This window comes from Carya illinoinensis, chromosome 12 (assembly GCF_018687715.1).
Source record: "Carya illinoinensis cultivar Pawnee chromosome 12, C.illinoinensisPawnee_v1, whole genome shotgun sequence".
NCBI classification, from domain to species: Eukaryota; Viridiplantae; Streptophyta; class Magnoliopsida; order Fagales; family Juglandaceae; genus Carya; species Carya illinoinensis.
In genome coordinates, this window is record NC_056763.1 from 23972176 (window position 1) to 23994476 (window position 22301).

At 31.3% G+C, this 22301-nt stretch overlaps 2 protein-coding genes across 3 annotated transcripts; both read right to left on the reverse strand.

Annotated features, from left to right (window-relative positions):
* Positions 1-8135: 8135 nt before the first annotated feature.
* LOC122289080 (54S ribosomal protein L51, mitochondrial-like) lies at positions 8136-10516 on the reverse strand. The gene is made up of 4 exons (XM_043096002.1): positions 10341-10516; positions 9881-9960; positions 8518-8624; positions 8136-8424 (listed from the first exon to the last, which is right to left on the reverse strand). The coding sequence occupies exons 2-4, from the start codon at positions 9958-9960 to the stop codon at positions 8252-8254; spliced, it is 360 nt and encodes a 119-aa protein (XP_042951936.1). The 5' UTR covers positions 10341-10516; the 3' UTR covers positions 8136-8251.
* Positions 10517-12185: 1669 nt separating this feature from the next.
* LOC122289714 (alpha,alpha-trehalose-phosphate synthase [UDP-forming] 5-like) lies at positions 12186-17626 on the reverse strand. 2 transcript variants are annotated; one of them, XM_043096931.1, is made up of 4 exons: positions 17374-17626; positions 14502-16518; positions 13111-13384; positions 12186-12782 (listed from the first exon to the last, which is right to left on the reverse strand). In XM_043096931.1, the coding sequence occupies exons 2-4, from the start codon at positions 16484-16486 to the stop codon at positions 12459-12461; spliced, it is 2583 nt and encodes an 860-aa protein (XP_042952865.1). In that variant the 5' UTR covers positions 16487-16518; positions 17374-17626; the 3' UTR covers positions 12186-12458. The 2 variants fall into 2 exon arrangements, with proteins under 2 accessions (XP_042952865.1, XP_042952866.1); XM_043096932.1 differs by lacking the exon at positions 17374-17626 and adding an exon at positions 17053-17349.
* Positions 17627-22301: the final 4675 nt, after the last annotated feature.

Below are 22301 nucleotides of genomic sequence, written 5' to 3' on the forward strand. Positions count from 1 at the left end.
CTTAGAACTTGATTTTTACACTCTTGACTTATCTAAAACACTTTGTAACAACTTTTAGATAAAATCAAAATAGTTTTAGTTAAAATCAAAATGTTTTACATTCATCCAAATTATAAAACCCAACATAAAATGAAGTTTATCGTCTTAGTACTTAGTCATATCCAAAACTTATCATCTCATCTAGTCCTAGTCAAACTCTTGCATCTTATACAATCTATCCATTTTGAGGATTGGTAACAAAATCAACTTTTGATGAATGTAATATAAAGCTATCAACTATCCAAACTTATTATCTTAATCATCTAATCCTAATCAAACTCTTGCAGCTACATAATAGATTGAGGGCATGTTTAGAATTACGGTGGAAAATATAACTTATAGTTTCTAGGCTTATAACTTATAACTTAAGTAATAAATTCTACTGTTAAAAAGTTATTTATCATTTGGTAACCATATGTTTAAAATACTTTCAAACATATTATGTTTGTTTGGAAACAAATTAAAAAAATATTTTCTAAAGTAGAAATGATGATTATTTAAATTTTTAAAGATTATATTCATATCATTGAAAGTTTGAAAGTTGTAATTATTTTAAAGTTGTATGTCCATTTTCTTTTATTAACAATATTTTAAAAATTTGAATTACATTCCACATTATCTAAAAAAACACGTTTAAAGAAAAACATCAAAAATGTATTTTTTAGCTTATTTAAGAGATTAAAAATGCTTTAATATGTAACATACAAACAACCTAATTTTTTAATTAAAGAATTTTTACATTTTAAGACTCCTACTACAACTCCAAACAACCATAAGATTCTTTCAAATTATTATTTAGATATGAGAATTTCAAATGAAAGAAAAAAAGACATGCAGAGTGTGGTCTACAGAAATTATTCAATATTTAATATGGTCCGAAAAATCTACACAGATAGTAGTAATTGATGTATGAGCCATTTTATACGTATCTGATCTAGCTCTTTCATTTTTGAGACCTTTCAAATTTGAATAAGAATGATCTACAGGACTTTTTCTATATATAACTAATAGAGCCTTCCTATACCTTTGTCATTTTTATTCATCTCTTATATATATATATATATATATATATGTCCCTAATGCATAATTTGATCGAGATCGATATATATATATACACACTTAGAGAGAGAGAGAGAGAGAGAGAGAAATTACTAGTACTTTTAACCATCCCACACCTTTTATGGGTTCGAAGTTGCATCGATGATGTGTGTGTGTATAAATAAGTACTGTGCAGTTGTAATTTTGAGTTTTGGAATGATTAAACTCAAAAGGAAAAGAAAAGAAAATATAATTAATACTGGAAATATTCTCCAATAAGTATCTAGATCAGTATTTTGTGCCCCAAAAAATAAAATAAAAAATGTTTAAAAAAACTAGATTTTTTCACATACCTCAGTACTCGTGGTATCCCTTTACAAGCATTTAATGAATGGAAAGGTATGGGGTTGAAAAACCTCTAGACAACACATGGCATACGGGGACAATTAATTAAGTGGTTAGCTAGCTAAGACCCCCTTTTTGTTTTTGTCAAATTCGAGCTCTGACATTCTGTCTGTATAAAACTTCGGGACAATAGTAATTTTAGGTTTTGTTACACAATTTCTTAACATCCTAACACTTCATTTTTTTTTTAAATTTTTATTATTTTATTTTTTATCAAATATTTAATATATAAATAATAAATAAAATAATTAAATTAATTTAAAAAGAATAAATTTAAAAAAAATATTAAAAAAATATTAAAAAATTGAAAAAATGTAAGATGTTGAAGTGTTAGAAGGTTATGTAAATTTTTTCTAATAATTTTAGATGTTGAGATGCTTAAACATTTAATAAAAATAAATTTATATATTGATATATCTTTATAATATATTAAATTATAAAATTAATTTTATTATAAAATTAATTCAACATATAATTATATAAAATCATGTTAATTTATAGATTTATTTTTATAAAATTTTTTTGTGACTATATCATTTTTCTCTACAAATATAAGAACTATAGATGGAGGAATTGGAACCGATTCGCACTTTATTAGGGTCATGAGCTTAAGGGCCGTAAGTCAATTCAATAGCTACTAAAATCCCATCCGTCAAAACACAAAGGAAAAAATTATTTATAAGTAATTTTGCCCCAATATGTATATATATCTAACACGATTAATTAAAAAGTTAGATTTTAATGAAATTAGTATCATTTAAATTTTAAATGTGAAGTTAATAATATTAATACATAAATTTACTTATACATAACAAAATTCACATTCACAAAAAAGTATAGAATTCGAATCAAACTATCATTAATAAGGATTTAATTGCATAACGGCGCGGATAACATGGGAGGTTAATTAATGGCCCTTCAGCACAATACTCACCATCAATAACGACCCTTCAGCTTGATACTGATTCGTGATACCATCCCTCCAGCGCAATACTCACCCACACAAGCTCAATCAGGGCCCTAATACTCCACATTCTATCAATCAATAAAGGTCACATTGACGGAAAAGTCTAACCATATGAGAACAACCGACGCATATAAATGGAAATCCAGATATGTACCGAAAGGTGACTTATAGAACTCACACATCACACATTTCCGTTATCACTACACATTGGCGGTGTCCCACGCCACACTGAGTCACTTTCTATTGTCAAAAATATGAAATACGAAACACGTTATTAACAAAAATATATATATATATATATATATATATAAATCTTAAACCAAGTCATAAGACAGAACTAAAACTTACTATTGAACTATCTATACAACAATTAAATTAAAAGAAAATTATACTTACACATGTATACAATGTAAAATGATTAAGAATATATTTTATACACGACTTGGAATTAAGTACTAGGTATATTTACTTGACAATATGATTAGAGCGAAAACGAGTGTTTTCTTAGTCAAATGGTAATTAATTGGAGGGAGGGTAACTAGCCAGCTAGCTAGCTCCTGCCTGAATGAAAACGCGGCTCACGACATGCATGCTGGATTTAATTACCTCTATCTGTATCTTGTTGAGACAGAACTTCTGAACTACATTGACTCGCAATTTATGAGACTGACGTTGCCTATGAAAGCGATAACGTGAATCCCTCGTCAACAAACAATTATATTGTCTAATCACTTTAAAGAAAAGTAAAGATTATTATTAAAAAATTATTATTTTTTATATAAATATTATTATTTTTTAAATGAATACACGTATAACACTTAAACATTTACAATTATAATTATTATTTTTCTTAGATTATTTGTACGTGCCTATACAAATGACATGCATGCGTTCATATTATATACATGATGTGTTTATATATATATATATAATTAATATATACAAAACTAGAATGTACAAATCTTATGAAGACTTTTTTTTAACGAAATGTTAGCACAAATCTTGTGCATTTGGAACTTAATTCTTGCATTACTCTTATATTTGTATTCTTCATCCCCTTAATGTACAAATTTGGTTGTTTGATTAACAAAATTATCAAGAGTCTTAATTTTCACTAATATTTTAATTCTTATGAAACACATATTAATTTATACCCTTAATTAGATTAGAAAAAAAAAATGTCTCGCATACGACAAATAAATATATCTCCTTTTTTTTTTAATCTAAAATACTGACAAATTAATTAACATAATATCAGATAAAATATCACGTATTCTTATTCCACGATCATTGAATCTCATAATAGACTATAAGATTCGGTTAGGCCGTACAAAATTCTGATTTTAAATTTTAAATTTTTATTTTATTATTATAAATTTTCTAAATTTTTATACAGCACTTACATTATATGTATCCTCGAAAGGTCAATTTTCAATCCTCAAGTCCCGGCCATGCATATACCACGTGCGCACGCAGCTGCAAGATTACTTGATGTTGCTGAGAAACGAATGCAAGAAACCGAAGTAGTTAATTGGTGCACGAAAACAAGTTTAATTCATATTGAATGAAATGATTATGGGTCCAGCAGTACTTTGTAGAGTTAGAGATCGAGTTGGAACATTATAAATAATATATATACATTATAGGAAAATGATATTTGAGATTTTAAGTTATACAAATTATGCATATATTAAAAACAAAATAGATAAATCTATAACTTATTTGAAAAAAATTTTATTTTAATAGTAGACTCAATTTTTATTCAAAACAAGTACATGAAATTCGAACACTCCAATACTATGTTTGGTTGTTAAAATAATCCCAACTCATCTCAAATTAATTATTGTTGGACCTATTATTTTTTTAATTTTCTATAAAAAATTTAAACTAATCTCAAGTTTTGAACATATAGTTAGGCCTTTTTTGGTTAACAAAAACTAAAAATCTCATCTCATTTTATCTCAACTTATCATTACAATTTTTTCAAATCCTCATATAAAATATAATAGATAATTTAACTTTTTCAAACTTTAATACAAAATTTATATTAAAAAATTATATTATAATAATATTTTATTCATTACTATTCAAAACATCTCATCTGTGTAACTAAACGGAGTCTTAAATATATATCACAATCTATTTAATTTCAATAAAATTCATAAAATAAAACTAATTATAAATTAATTCAGATCATCTAAAATCACATCAACATCCAAACGAAAATTAAAGAGATTGACAGTATTTTTTGTGTCAACTAATTTGTTTTCATGTCATTTCTCAAAACGACAATGCTAGGGTACAAATCAAATATACATATTAATACAAATGATTTTCTTTTAAAGCATTTTTTAAACTTTCTTTATCATTAAATAAATTTAAAAATATATAAATTTATTAATAATCATTTTTTTAATAACATATTTAATAAATTCATTCTGTCATGTTCCTCGGAATTAAAATGATGACAGATACCAAGAAACTAGATCTGGCAATTTAATGGCCGACTTCATCAATGGCCAACTCTTTGATCCAACTGCACAAACCTATGTGCGTTGGCCGTAAGTTTGGACTTTGAACAATTTGCAAGTTTCAAAGCAAGAAAATGGGTCAACGTTAGATGACGTATGCACGTGGAACTTAACACCTGGAAAGCAAACAACAATGAATAACCCAGGCCAAAAATAAAAGAAAAAGAGTAAAGGAAGGGAAGGGAAGGAAGGAAGGCATCTTACTATTTGAGTTTGCGTATGATCTATAGATTTGAAATTTTATATAGAGTGATTTGGAAGAAAGTCGTACAATTTTGTTTTTTAGATAATATTTTAACTTATTTGCTAGATTAATCATGAACGCCAAAAATTAATATATTTTTCTAGTGTGTATTACAATCTTAAATAAAATACTTTTCAAAGAAATGTATTTGATTTAATTTTAAGGAATTGGCTCCTGTGATAAAGGTTCAAGTATGGAAGTATGAGTCTATGGTTCAAATTCTCTTTTAAGTGTAAATAATTTTTAGAGACCAACGGATTGAGAGATTTTTTTTAAAAAATTATCCGATATACATTTACAAGAAATTTTCTTTCCAATAATTTATACACTCTTGAGATTAGTCAAGACATTATTTCAGACACTTGGGATCAATAAAAAAAATAAAAAATAAAAAAGAACATTGGATTCATATTGTAATATGACAATTCTTTCTATTAAAGTGTAATGAATTAATTAGTATATGGTTAGTTGAATGTACTAATTTGGTATATATTAATATTATTATATATAAATTAGCATAATATATAGTTAGAATGTAAAATAATTATTTATCTCAAAATTTTAAAAGAAATAAATTTAATTATTTATATTATATTATTTCATTATATATCAAACTGCTATCTCTTTTTTATTATTTCAAAATTGTAGAAAAAATAGTGATTTCAGGTTATCTATTCTATAATTTTAACATTATTTTTGTAATGTTGCTAAATTTAATGAAATGAATAGCTACCCTTAACAATTAAGTTTTGATTCTTCAATCATAACTCGTTCCATCACTTAACGAAGTGATTGAGGTGCGTTTTTGCGTATTGAAAATGACAATCACTTGTTTCATCAGTTTCCAAAAGCCATACAGTGTCGGCATGGGGAGTGAATAATGGCGTTTTCATTCATTTCTTGTAAGAGTGGCTGTACTGCCACACATGGGTTGGATTTCGATTTTGCAATTTTTTTTAATGTATTTTTAAATTTTTTTTTAACTACTAAATAAAAAAAATACTACTATTAGAATTTTCGGTCAAAGAAATTCATGCGTGATTTTAGTATTTTTACTCATTTTATGACTATATATTCTTCTTTCAATTCTATTTTGTCTACATAAATAAAGATACAGTAGAGCTGGACCAGGCAGGCTACAACTAAAATAAACCAACCACTTGCCCGATACCATAATTTTAATTTACATGGATTCATGGAATGCATTTGGTTCGGATTGCCTCCCTCAACTCGTAGCATCTTTGTAAAAGAGTAAAATGGTAACCTCTATTAGTATAGACTCTAGAGTATAGGATTTTCCAAAACTTTCATAATCAACGAATACCCAATAATGAGATTTTTATAACAATTAAAAAAAAACAAACAAACAAACATAATGGGATTTTCACTATTAAAGCTCTTCGAGTGGATTTTTTTTAAGGTTTTGCTATAATAGCTTAATAGAAAAAGCGAACTAAAACGAAAACATGGTTTTGATTATTGTATTACAAAAAAATACTCGTTATTCAATGTTAAGATTGTTGAATATTTTCTTTATTAAGATCGGGTGTCCGGGACGCTTTATAGGCCCTATAAAAAGTTTCTTGAAAGTACACTTCAAATAAATTTACAAGAAAAAAATCTTCTAATCCGATAGCTCCTAATGGGTCCTAACTGTTTGCACTTAGTGGAATTCGAACGTTGTACCTAGAGGAAATATACCATCAAAATCAAAGGCATTGACCACTTCATCCAACCCATAATACTTAATTAAGTGGTCCCATTGGGGTTAAGAGTTGATAGTTCACAGTTGATAGTTGATAGAATGTCTTACCTTCCTGGCGAAACTTCCTCGTATTAATTAATTATTAGTAGATATGTTGTCCATTCGATTTCATGAATATATTATCAATCTACGACCGATTTGATATTTGACGAGAAAAACACACACACATTTATAGGACCTAGCTACGTCCAGCGCTTCCTGCTATTTTTGAGAGTTACCATTAATTAATTATATTGTTTTGTTTTGTTTTTATATGTATTTTTTTAACACTTTTAAATATATATATATATATATTTTTAAAAAAAATTCATAACATCATTAAAAAATATTTCCTTAATCACAAAGTAAAAATAAGAAATAAAAAAATTGTGAACGGCAGCTCCCCCGGCAGAAGCTGGGAGCGGTGCCACTGTCATTTTCTCGTATATAAGAGAGAGAGAGAGAGAGAGAGAGAGAGAGAGCCGTCTCCGAGGGCAAAACTTTCGTTCTCATCATGTGGTTGTATCGTTTCTTTAGGTGAGTGGATCTCACTCTTATGGCCGGACCATAAGATAATAAAACCTAATTATTGAATCAGCAACTATATTGCTGATCCCCAAAAACGCCTGATATATTGCTACTTATCAAATCAGCAACTATATCTAAATATAGAGTAATTTACGAAAGAAATTAATGAATAGCAACATACGCGGCCCACCTGCTAAGGCTGCCTTGCACACACACGGCACAGAGAGGGAGGATCTGCTTGAGGGGGACCTAAAACCCCAAGCACTAAAACATATGGAGAACGGCAGATGTCTTCAACACATTCAACATTCATGCCACTCCAAAAAACGGATTCTCCATTTTCTGGGGTTGGAGAAGACATCTAAACTGGTTTTCCTTTATTTTACGAAATAGGCTCCATCTGGGCAAAACAGAAACCAGCTGGGGAAACAAGCCGCGCCTGCATCCTCGATATAAGATGGGACACCTGAGCTCGAGTTATATATTATGTGACCATATTAATAGGAAGCCAAGTGATTGGTTTCTCAGATTAATACCAACGGTATGTCATTATTCAGCTGTAAAACAAAAACCGCCGGCGGGGCGGGGGTTGGTTTTAGATGCCAATTCCTGTGAGTGCAATATGAATACCCATCAGAATCATATCGAAATATTGGCCAGATTGCACAACTTATCATGATCATAAGCGATGGTTCCACTAAGCCTTTAATTGGGGCTAAAACTGGGTAAGACACACCAAAAGAAGTCCCTACGCCTCAAAATTTGAGGTCCGTTGTCCATGTACCCCGAACACTAGGGTGTTTGGTTACATGTCTCGTCTTCAATTTCACCGCCTTTCTTCCCAATGCATTCCTTAACCGGGTTGCATGTAGAAGGATGTCTTCCGGATCCATATTCTTCACACATATAACCCGCTCATTTTTGTTCCCTGGGTATTTGGTTCAAGAAAATTGTTGTTTAAAGACACAAGGTGTTTTGAAGTAAATGCAAATGAGAGAGAGAGAGAGTGGGGAAGTCTTACGGTAAAAGCCTTTCAAATGCGGATGCTGACCACGAATGAGTTCAGTGACAACTTCTAGCCGAGGATTTTTCTCTCTAAACGCTGGTAGATGTGAGTCCATTAATGCCCTGCCATATTGGTTTCTTAAATGTTAATCATTAAATAAGAAAATGAAAGGGGATCACTAGATTTACAATATTCCAGTGCTCCCAAAAGAACACTGGCTTTGACAAGTTTGGATGAATATTTACACAATAAAAAGAAAAAAAACAAAAGATTGATCAGCCCTTGGGAACAACGGCAAACCCCCCATGCAAAAGAGGGGGGAGGTAGGGAGCAGTGTTTGTTCAGTGAAAAATTTATAGGATATATAGGTTCAGAATCCAGTTTCTTTTGAGGAATTAACGTCCAGCTTATCTTCAGAGATCTTTAAAATGAATCATCTGCATTACTACTATTCTCAATTGTTTGTAGCAACATCCAGAGACTTTGACAACAAAGTAGATAGAGAAAAAGATAACCCTACTTCAGAAAGCAGAGCTAGATGCTTCAAAAATGACGGGCACTCCCATATTACCAACTATTTCAAGATGGAAATAATAAATGTATGGGTAGACACCATTTTCAGGACTGAGACCAAGCTAGCTTCCTTCTCTTTCATAGTAAATGAGCTTTTGATCTGGCTAGGAATATACAGAGAGGCCTAGGGTTACAAAGTCTAAGGAATTTCCCTTGTCCAACTATTTGATGCCCTAGGCTACCATTATGTGCATACATTAAACATGCCCTTAGTTGTCATTGCTCTTAGACAAGCATCACTCTAATACAATTATACAAAAACCAAAAACCCCCCAAAAAAAAAGCAAACAAGCATATATAAAGTGATAGTTGTCGTTGCTGAATTCCTATTGCATAAATGCATTTTTCTGAATAGTGTTCGACACTAAAAACAGGCCAATTCCACAGTATCCAGCATGGTCACATTTGATGGGTACACATCACTATCACCCAGAGGAACTTTCACAGAAATTCCTATTTGTTTCATTTTCGTGGGCGATTCCTCTTGTTTCGAGTAAAAAGTTATAAAGTACAATAGTCAAAACGCATTAAGGTCAAAAACTTGGGGCTTCCAAGAAAGAAAGGTACACACCATAAACTTCCTATGCAAGTATCCGTCTAATAACTCACAAAAACACGCAATAGACCAAACCATTAAAAAAATATGCTGAAAAATCAATCAAAAGAGAACTACATTATGGTCCCCTTGAAAATGATTATACTGCAAAAATTCTCAATCATCGTCTTTTCGATCAGTTCATCTAAATAAATACTAATTTTCAACAGTCAGTAAATACATATGAGACGATTAGCTTAGAAGGCATACCTGATGCCCCTACTACTTCCACCCCAATCACAATAGCTCACAATCAGCTTTTGTAGTTGCCAAACACCTCTCACAGCCATCTAAATTCAAACGTGACGGGTTATTAGGGAACTTGGAATTTCTAATGATAAAACAACATGAATCAAGAAGAGTTAACCTCAAATACGAAAAGTAACTTGGAGTAGCTACTGAGCATAAAAATAAATAAAAGCTTCTGAGCATATTGCAGAACGTAATGCGAGTGAATACGAATACTATTATTTTGGTCGTAATTTGTCAGAAGGACAAAACACTTCTCATATTCTATTTCTTGGAACAACATCAAGAATTTCAGAAATGTATAGAACATATTAGGTAGCACAATGGAGAAAAAAAAAAGGTTATTTCATTTTTCATTGCAACACAAAGCCATGAATTTCAGAGAGAGAACAGGTCGAGATGAGATTGCCGTAGGTCTTACCTTACTTGATCTCGTTATCGCATCGAGGGTTGTCGGTGAGATAGTGTTCAGCTAGAAGCGGCAGAGAGCTATCGTGTGTGTTCGGCGCGGCGGAAAGAGGCGATATGTGCGAGTCTGCGACTGAACTGAACTTATCTATTTGGACCGCTACTGAGATCCGTTCCGCACTTGGACTGAACCGAGGTAGGTTTAATTTTAAATTGAATTTAATATTTAAGTACTTGATTTTTAATTATTAAACTCAAAATCTCTTTATATATAATACTCATATTTTTTTTAATTCAATATATCTTTATACATGAGACATATAAATTTTTTTTAATTTTTTACAATTAAATTTATCTTAACATTTAAATATATTTAAACTCATCTTAGATAGATCTTACAAAATTTACTCTATTTTAACTTATTACTAAATATTATTCATAAAAAATTCAACTCAATTCATCCAAACAGTTTTAGAAAATCATCTTATAAAATTAGGTTCATTATTAAAAAAATATATTTTTTTATATAAGGGTTTGTTTGGGATTACGGTGAGAGGTCTAAAAAGTACGGTAGAACGGTATAAAGTGCTTATATAACAAAATCTATCCGTTTGGTAGTTTTACATTAAAATACTTCTAAATCAATAAAAAGCAAAAAACTACGTTTCAACAAAAATACCAAAGTAATACTTTTTGTCAGAAGCATTTCAGAAAAAATAATCCCTATTTTACCGTGCTATGTACAGTACGAAATGGCCCTTAACATTTTAACACATTGACAACTTTGCCAATTTATATTTTTTATTATTCCAGTATAATCTACTCAAGACTTTGCCCATCAATATTTTTCATTCTTCTCCTATCACTTCGCATCATTGAAGAATTTTTTTTTTCATTATAATTATTGAAAGATCTATTAGACTATTTTTATTATTATTTTATTATAATATTTTATTTTTATCAAGTATATGCCCTTTTATATTATTTTTATGTCAAAAAATGCTTTTTAAATTTTTTTCCAAACAAATTAGTATGTTTAAAAGTGCTATAAACATACGAATCCTAAACAATAAATAGTTTTTTAATAGTAGAGCTTATTACGTTAAGTTCTAAGCTATAAGTTTTAAGTTAAAAGTAATATTTTCTACCACAACGTCAAACATACACTAAATCTTAAATTTATTTTCTTTTTAAAGGAATTGCACTTTACGATATATCAGACTTTTTTTTATATGGATCCAAATTTAATGTGGCATCTCTAATCATGTTAAAATAATTTGTCTAAAAACTTCATATTATGATTTTTGAAAAATACTACTTGTAATTTTATTATTGATAAATCAAACCCACTACTACGAAAACGATTTGTACAAGTCCTTAGTCCATAACGCGCAAATTCTGCACAAACTCATTTGAAAAATTAAAAAAGAAAAAGGCAACTCAATCAAACATAATTTTTAAGTTTGGTCAACTTGACAATTATTCTATATTTATATTGCATACATAATTTTAATTTGATTTATTTTTCCCCAAGATATTTGGCAAACTCTTAGATCACTACAGACCCAAATAAATAAATAAATAAATAAATTTGCGAGCCTTTTTTTCCATATTAAAACACATTTTTGAAATAAATCTCACAATGATAAAAAGAGAAATGATACTTGCAGTCGAATGTGTAATGATCGTGCAATTATTTTAAAAAATATGAATAAATATATGACTTATATGAAAAAAATTAATTTTTTAATAAACAACCTCATTCTTTTTCAAAATGACTAAAGCGCTTGCACTCCAAAATTGTACGTAACATTCTCGCCGTTAAAATTATTTGTACAGGCTCAAAACACACCCCAGAGAGATCCAAGGATATTCAATTGCTAGCCTATGGCACGTTTACCACTCACCGGCAAAAGAATCACAAAAACCAACATATAAAAAACACGGTATCTAGACATGACCAACAAATCATAGGTTACCAGTTATCTACTGAGAAGAACTCCTTGCAATTTTGTAATCAGGTAGAGAAGACAGACCTACACCTCAATATTCAACCCGAAAAATCATACCAGTTGAGAAATTTAGCACAAGAGAACCCCATGGCGAGTGTGATATGGTCCTATAGAGAAGACTATTTACTATCTGACATAACCGCCAGCTGAGAAACTTGGGGAAAAATTCTGGCAGCCTGCTCTGAAGCATTGGCTAGGCCCTGTAACATTCTCAAAATCTCGGTTGTGTCTTCCAGGTAGTACTTGGCCTTGCTTGGTTTCTGGCCGACAGTGCAAGCAAACACTTCGGCAACTGGGGAGAGAGATGCCCTTGCACTCATTATCACCTCAAACATGTCCTCATCCGACCTGTCATCCCCAATACAGAGAACAAAATCTGGGAGCATTCCCTTCTGTCTCATTGTTGAGAGGAGATATTCTGCTATAATGCCTTTATTTACACCCTGCATTGAGTACAAAGACAAGGGGAAGTGTTTTGAGAATATGACTCACTTCATAATAATCAGTTTTATTTTTTTATTTTTTTTATGGCGAGGAACCGGAGACAGTACAAATGCGATATGTTTTTATTCGGTTAACACTCAGATTCATGTAACACACCCACATCACAGGTAAATGTGAATGTATTTTAGGATGAGTAGCACCAAAGATCCCAATTTCGCTCCTTATTTTGAGAACTATGGAAGTTGATTCCAACCAATTCTCCTGCTAGTAGACCACAGCACACCTAATTATAGATTGATTCGAGGAAAGCAGAACTGTACAACTAACCTGAGGTTTAACCTCAACTATGTGTTGGCCACTCTTGACTGAAACAGGATCATTAGCAAGAACACTTTCCAGATGATCAAGAAGCTCCTTAGCCTGGCACGAGCCAAAATCTGGATCTGCAAACTGGTAATTCCAAACAAGAGCACTCTCCTTGGTCTCTATGGTAGAACCATCAGTGGTTTCAGTGTATAATTGCATTACTGGCTCAGCTATCTGTTTCCAGTCAAAATCTGGCACTGAAACACAAGTTTCCCAATCCACCTCATGGTTTGGCCTGAAAAAGGAAAAAAAAATCGACTTGTATAACACAAAAATAGATGGGGATTTGGCATATGTTTCTGTTCCCAGAATCTTGTGAAAAGAGAATTGCGAATAGGAGATTTCAGTACCAATAATTGCTGCGGACAATGCACTTTTAATCGGTGAAAGAAATGGAATAAAAGCTATAATGAAAACAGAAGAATCCTCTTCAAAGATATGTGATCTCTATATATCATAATAACAATAAATTTAATTTACCCTTGAACTTTGGTGCAGTTGGTAATAGGTGAGGTTATGTTGGGGTAGATGTTAGAACCATCATCCTTTCATAATTTTAATAAGCAAAATGGAAGCACATTTTTATAAAATGAACACAACCAATATGTAAGGGTCACATGCAACTAATTTTTTATTCATTAACAAAATCCTCATACTCTTCTTTGAAGTGCAGTAAAGGCAAAACCACATCCTGATTCCTCACACTCTCGCACAAAAAAACAGGGTAATGCAACATTATATAACATATATCTAAAGCCAAGGTAGATCTGGTACTTTGCACCAAAACTAAAACAATTGCGTTGGCCAGTAATAATTTACTACTTGACACAGACCATCAACTCATAATTAGAAAATAATTAAATTAAATTAAATTTAGCCTGGTTTCGTTTTGTACTTCACTTAAAGCACTAAAAACCCTTTTCAGGTTTAAGGCTAAAGACCCTACCATATATTTTCAGCATGCAGAGGAGTGTTAAACCATATCTGAATAAAATTTTAAGACTCAATGAGCCATAAAGCAAACATGCTTAGGGGTCAATGTTTTGAAATCCAAATTCGAATAATACAAGAAAATAGATGTAAATGATATCCTACTATCACTTGATTCATTTTCTGAAATCTGAATTTTCATCGTTCCTACAAGTTCCTTGGCATTTTCCAATATACGGCATGAAGCTGAGGACATTGTATAGGCAAATAAACTGTGATACAGTATACCTTGGTTCTTCATTTAATTGAAAAAACAAACGTCAGCCATGTTAAAAATCATCAAAATCACATCTTCAAGTGTGAAGACCAGCAGCATCAAGTTTCACATAGATCCACTTTTTTAAAAAGGAAAAAGTGCATACCTCAAAAAATAACCATGCTCAGCTGCAATCCCAAGCTTTTCACAAGAAGAAAACCATTCCTTTAGGGTCTTTCTGTCCTTCCCACTAACAATGAAGACAACATTTTTGGGGTCTCTGCACAAGCTTTTTAAGGTTTCAACAACTTCAGTATTGGCAGAGATACAAATTGAACCCCGCAGCATCATAGCACCATCATAATCTAAAAGAATTGCCCTGCTCTTAGTCCTCTTATAAGCTGAAACAATATGATCAACTGAGAGCTTTCTGAAATTTGGATCCAAAGCAATTACTCGAAACCCTAAACCAAAACCAATTCCCCAGCACCTCCTCCTCAAATGATCCCTACATGCCCTTTCAAGATCTTGTAAAAAGCTGCGTGCCCAGTACGCAACATCATGTGTACTGACATACCTATAGTGCTTCTCATGCCTCAACTGTTTTTCTGCCTCAGAGACTATTAGGGCTGACTCCATAGCTTCGGCTACAGAATCAATGTTCCATGGATTAACTCGAATTGCCCCACTTAGTGATGGGGAGCATCCGACAAATTCAGATACCACCAGCATGCTCTTTTTTGGGGTCAATGTGTTTAGCCCTAAGGTCACATCTAATTTGTCGTTTCCTTGCCGGCAAATAATATATTCATAGGGAATAAGATTCATCCCATCCCTCACTGCTGTAACAAGACAACACTCTGCAATTACGTAATAAGCAATTCTTTCATAAAACTGAAGCGGAGTATCAATCAAGACCACTGGCTTATATCCTTGCCTTCCAAATGTCTCATTAATCCTGCTCACTGTAGCAGTAGTTTCACATTGAACCTCCTGCACATCCTTACCTCTGCCCCTTGCAGGATTTGCAATCTGAACCAATACAACTTTACCCCTTTTATCAGGATGTTGTGTGAGCAATTGTTCCATGGCCAAAAGTTTCAAGCTGATTCCTTTAAAAATGTCCATGTCATCAACCCCAAGCAAAACCGTACGACCCCTAAACTGATCTCGTAACTCTGCAACCTTAGATTCAGTCTCAGGAAGATCCAAAACAGATTGGAGCTGGCCTATATGAATCCCAACAGGAAGAATTTTAATGCTTACTGTACGACCATAATATTCAAGTCCTATGTAACCTCGCTTAGATTGATAAGAAAGCCCAAGCATTCTACCGCAACAAGAGAGGAAGTGCCTAGCATAATCAAAAGTATGGAATCCAATGAGGTCAGAGTTTAAAAGAGCTCTCAGAAGTTCATCTCTTACAGGAAGTGTCCTGTAGATCTCAGATGAAGGGAATGGGCTGTGAAGGAAGAATCCAAGCTTTACCCTATTGAATCTCTTCCTCAAAAATGTTGGCAAAACCATCAAATGGTAGTCATGAACCCACACAAAGTCATCATCAGGACTGATCACTTCCATTACTTTATCCGCAAATATCTTGTTCACAGATACATAAGCTTGCCAAAGGGACCGATCAAACCTACCACCAAGATCTGGTGATAGAGGAAGCATGTAGTGAAATAAAGGCCACAAATGTTGCTTACAGAATCCATGATAGAATTTACTAAAAAGGTCGGGAGGGATGAATGCTGGTACACACTTGTATGTCTCGAGCAAAGTTTGAGCTACATCATCTTGCTCACTCAGGTCAATCTCTTCTTTCAGACAACCAATATAGATTACTTCTATATCTTCTCCAAGGCCATCTTTAAGTTGTAAAAGAAGCGAATCATCATCCCAGCTAAAGCTCCACTGTCCATTGTCACTTCGATGTGCCCTAAGTGGAAGCTGGTTTCCCACAATGATCATCCGATCCTGAGAGATAGATGAGGGAGCATCAGAACCAGCACTATTGCTGTTTTCATCATCTAGCTCAGACAGCACTCCCGTGACAGTTGCCACCCGAGGGAGCCTCTTCCTCTCACGACCAAAAGTTGGTGATCCACCGGACACAAGATCCAACAAGTTAGAATAAGACCTCGAAACCATGGTGATGATGATCGCTAAGCACTTTTAATCCACTGGGAGGACAACAACAACTTCGTTAATTCCTCACAATCAAGTTCTATTAAAAAACAAAAAACACTTTCAAAAGATATCCAAAAAACACCCAGAAATTCTCCAAATCTCTAAGCAAATCAAATCCTTTTTTTTTTTCACTGGTGAGTGAGCAAATCAAATACTAAATCCTCCAATCACCTATTACTCGAGCAAGCGCATATAGATAATTTCAAGGAAAAACAAACTTAACCTGTCAGATTCTTCCCATGATTCAGAATTTTGAAATACCAAACAGGCATAAAATCCCTATTGTGCGTGAATATTCAAACGAAAAAAACTAATTTAATTTCAAAACTAGGCCCTCGGGCAATAAACCTTTTAAACGTTTCAAATGGAAATTATTCAACAAATACATACATACTAAACAGAAACCCAACACAGATTTGTGTAAACAACTGAAGAAATCTGGAGATATTGGAATTAACAAAAGAAATTTGGGACTACCAAAGTTATTTCCGACAAATAAAAAAATCATTTAAGTGGGACAAAATTACCTCCACCGTCCAATCACACATCAATCCGGGAAAAACAGCAATGTTAAGATGGTCTATCCACAAAGAAAACGGGACCAAAATAGCTCAAAATCTTCAAATGCATGAGCAACGTCAGTCTCCATGTATGAAAATCTAAGTTTTTATACACGGATTGGGGGGTGGGGGGGGAGAGAGAGTCAACTTCGCAAGGCGGTAGAAGATGCAGCAATACTTGAAACCAAGTGGAAAGTGAGCAAAAGTGGTAGAAAGTGGCATGCATCAAGTAAAAGAAGAACCAGCAAAGATAAAGCGCTTTGGTGGTATAAAAGACAATGAACTTACCCTCGAAGGTAGACAGAGTGTGCGTCCGAGTTGATGGTTGAGACACAAAAGAAAGATTCTTTCCCTCCCTCTCTCTCTCTCTCTCTCTCTCTCTCTCTCTCTCTCTCTCTTTCGTGACAAATGACAATGGCATTAGCGGGCTTTTACTTCCAGTTTGTACAGAGTTTATTTGTGATTTTTTTCTCTATAGAATATACGACAAGTTGGGTGGGATTTCTCTATTCAAAGGAGAACTTGATTCTTTCCCTGACCCTCTCCCTCACTCCTCTCACAGTCCGAGAGTGACTGCGTGCGTGTGTTTTCTAGTGTCTGGCAGTCTGCGGGTCAGCAATGACTGATGGAACTAGAAACGGAAACACTAAACTCCAACATTACTGTGTTAACTACGGTTAGTTTTTTATTATTCCTTCGTATTATAAGCGAGTATCTACGCAGTATAAAATAATGATTATTTTGATTATTATATATTATATTAAGAGAAATAATTTAATTATATATATTTTTTATTAAAATAAATTATATATTTTAATATAGTACGTTAAATTATAAAATTATTTTTATTATAAAATAGATCTATCGTATTATAAAAATTTATGTTAATTTATAAAATTTATTTTTTTATAATCATTTTGTAGTGATAACACTTCTCTTGTATTAATAAGTTATTTTAAATAAATATTCTCTATTTAAGTGAAATTGAAAGAATTTTTGTCTCCACTAAACAAATGGCAGTGTGGCAATGCAAGTACGCCCTTTACACATAAATTTTTTAATTTTGTTCTCTTATTAAATGTATAGTGTTTGAATGACAAGTAGAAAAATTTAATTAATTTAAGAAGAATAAAATTAAAAAAATAATAAAATAAAATAAAATAAATATGGTGGATGGCGGATGGTGAGTGAGGATAATAAGTAGCAAAATTCATTGATAATATATCATGTATCCAATCTTATACGGTCTATGTATCCTAAAAATGTACTTCATATTATATAAATGAATATGTCGTTAAATTACACTTTAAAAGGTTAGAAAATAATTGATTATTTCGTGTCAATATTAAAAAAATGATATTTCTAGGTCATTTAATTATCATTTTTTTATATTTTTAAATGTTATTGTCAAGAAAAAAATGTTATCAAGTAATTGGTATACATATATATATATATATATATATATATATATATATATATATATATATATATATTAGATAAAAAGTTGTTCTATTAGATTTTAATTCGAAGACATCGATGCACTTGGCGAAAAAAATTGCTTGGAATATTTAGATTAGCAAAAGGCATTTTTCAGGCCATCCTTTCATTTTTTTCGACGTTATTTTATCAAACATCTTGCAAGCATTTGATCCACTTAAAATTTGTCATGTCATGTGGATGCATCAATACTAATTCCTTGTTATATACTAAATAAGTAAATAAGGAATACAAAATCACTGTATATTTTATAATTATTTTTTTACTACTATTTACAGAATATATAATATCACCTCACTGTCTAAACCCAATCTAATTACAATACATCTTTTATTATTAGATTTTAAACTTTTATAATACGTCCACATCACATATATTAGCTAAAGAGTAGTGCTATTTGAGGATCTTTATACCATATATTATTTACATGACATAATATGATTTGTAAAATTTAAATTTTAAAATTTATTTTTCAAATTAAATTATGCCACATAGATGATATGTGATGTAAAGATCTTCAAATAGAATTATTTATCAAATAAATCATTGGCATATCATCAATGAGGCATGACTTTTGTGAAATCTTTTTTTATGGCCGAAGCATTTCTCAATTTCATAACAATAAAAAAAAGAAAAAAAAAGTATTAATGGTTTAATTTTTCTTTTAACCATAATTATAGATATTAAAATAAGTAATATGCTAACCCAACATGGCAAGACTCTTCTCTTATTCTTGAAAATGATGGATTTCTTGTATATGCAAATGAGGGAAGGAATCTACCACTTGGAAATTTGGAAGCAGAAGCTGAGAGTCTGAGGGCCATCCTTGTGCAAAAAGCCCACAAACACAGCCATGGCTGGAATAATTCATGAAGCCCATCATTGCTGCTGCTTATTTTAGTGACAAATGAATCCATGAAGTTACACTCCAACTAAAACAGATCCCACCCATGGTGGCTGAGCTCATTATTGCTCTAAGCATCTCAGGTTAATCAAGCTTTACAATGAAGCTGGAGTGAATTATATGTATGTTTCATCTTAATAATTGCTGAAGGGTCCCAATCATCATACCAAAATGTCCCAACAGGATTGATTGGACAAGATCAGTGGAACTTGAGTCTGGTGCAGATGAGGAAGTAGGTGCAGAGCATTTTGAAAAATGATGATCTTTCTTACTTTAGAAAGGGAATGCAATGATCATATATATGTGCTGGGTGATGCAGTACTTGCTGTTTCTGGCTGGAAGATTTGGTGATTCCCTTTGTTGTAGTTGAACTGTTGTTAGGTAAGCATGATGGAGATGGGAGGGGATCCCACCAATTATTGGTGTGAAAACCATTAATTGATAAGCATTAAATCGTTTGTGGACAAAATGGTTCTTGTGAGCGAGCATGTGGTGGCGAGCATACGATGCACTCTCTTGCCCTAGCTACCACAAACTCAAAATATCCAATTCATTGTCGGGCCAATAAAATATCTACGCTATTCATTATCTCAATTTTTATTATCTTTTTATTATTTTATAACGTGATATAAAAATTATTTATATATTTTACTTATAAATTTATCATCTAATATCAGATTATAAGATGATAAAAAAATAATTAAAAAATAAATGATGAATAGATTTTTTCATAAAAAAATTTTTAGATTAATAATAATTTTATTAATTTTATCAATAATAATTAGGAATATGTTGGTGCGGTTTCACAGCATGTTATGTCGCATCAGTGTTGTTTAGTCAATAATTAAACAAGCCACCGCTAGGATTAAGAAAACTTTTTTTTTTTAAAATCATTTTTAATATTTTTAAATATTTTTAAAAAATATAAAAAATTTATAATAATATTAAAAAAATTTCTTAATCATTAAAATAAAAAGTTAAAAAAACAAAAAAAAAAAGTCAGCAGTAGCACCAGCAGTGGCATAGGCATTCTCCATAATTAAACATTTGACCGTTTATCGAAATATCAATCCGTGCACAGTCCGTACAAGGAGATATGCGCACAGGATTTTGCCACACAACCTCCCAACATCTCAACATCTCACTTTTTTTTAATTTTTTAATATTTTTTTAATTTTTTTTTGAATTTATTCTTTTTAAATTAATTTAATTATTTTATTCATTATTTATATATTAAATATTTGATAAAAGATAAAATAATAAAAATTAAAAAAAAAGTAAAGTGTTGGAAGGTTGTAAAAATTTTTTTCATGCGCACATGGCATGACTCAAATTTTATTATTCTAGTATGCATCTTAACATGATATATTTTAAGTGGTTTGTTTAAATGAATAATTATTTAAAATATGAAAAATTAATAAATATGATCAGAATGAAAAATATATAAAATGGAGAGTAAAATAATTATAATTTTTTTTAAACTTCTATTTCTTACTTTCAGGTTTTCCTTTCATTCAAATTCTGTCACTCTTTCTCCCAAAACGGTGTCGAATGATATATATAACAACAGAATGACGGATTGGGCCAATCTAAGAGAGCATTAAGGCATTCCCAAAATTAAATATTGGGCCTATTGACTATTTCCTTGATTGCCTATTCGCTCTTTTCGACTCCAAATTCTGCAAATATGCACCGTGCAACTCTTCCCGTTATGGAACCCAAGTAGTCAGATTTTGGATGCGGGTTTCGATGTGAATTTTACCCGATCCGATAACTAGATATATATATACCCGGTTATGAATACGGGTACAATACCCAAGTCCCAGGTTTGAGCCCAGATCCCGGATCCCGGTGTAGTTTAGTTTTTTGTCCTCTCTCGTTAAAGTAGAGGATGGTTTGCACATAAACCGTAATTCTCAATTCCGTTTCATTTTGGTGTAGTATTTGGTATTTTATATTTTGAGTTTTATTATATATAAATAAAATCACGTATTAATATGTATATTAATACTGATTCTTTCATATTTAAAATTTAAATTAATATTATTTTTAATAAAATCTACTTTTTGACTAATTATAATAAATTAGTACACATATTAATGCACAAACGTGCTTACAACTAGACTTTTCTTTATACTTTTTTATTCCATTTAGTTTCAAATTTCAACCCATTCCAGACCGAATTGGCATTATGTGCCCTATTTTGCTTTGGACTGTTTTAATGGTAGTTTAGTGATTTTCTTGACTTTTGATAGTATTTTTGTAAATTTTAAATTTAGAGGGTATTTAATTAATTCTAAATTTTATATAATTTTAAAATTTTCCTCTAACTTTAAATATGTCTCCTTATTTTTTTAAATATTATTTTTTTATAATTTCTCTATTTTTTTTCTTACTTTGTTTTTATTGTCTCGACTCAAGTTTTAATTTCTTTTAATATTATCGTTTGACACTAATATCTCTAATCTTTCTAATGTTTTCAATGTATGCTTAGTTTTATATAAAGTCAATACTTCTATATACATATACAAAATGGAAAAAATATAGTTATAAACATAATTATGCACTAATCTGTGCACCAATGTAATATAATTGGTCAAAAAATAGATTTTATTAAAAATAGTATTAATTTAAATTTTAAGTATAAATAAATCAGTATTGATATACAAATTAGTGCGCGACTGTGCTTGTATGTAACAAAATTCTATTGAAATATTTTATTCTACTTCAATCGAAATGATCCAAACAAAATTTAAAATATTTTATGAAAGAGAAATTTAAAACATGGATCGGTCTACGCCCACTGCTAAGAGCT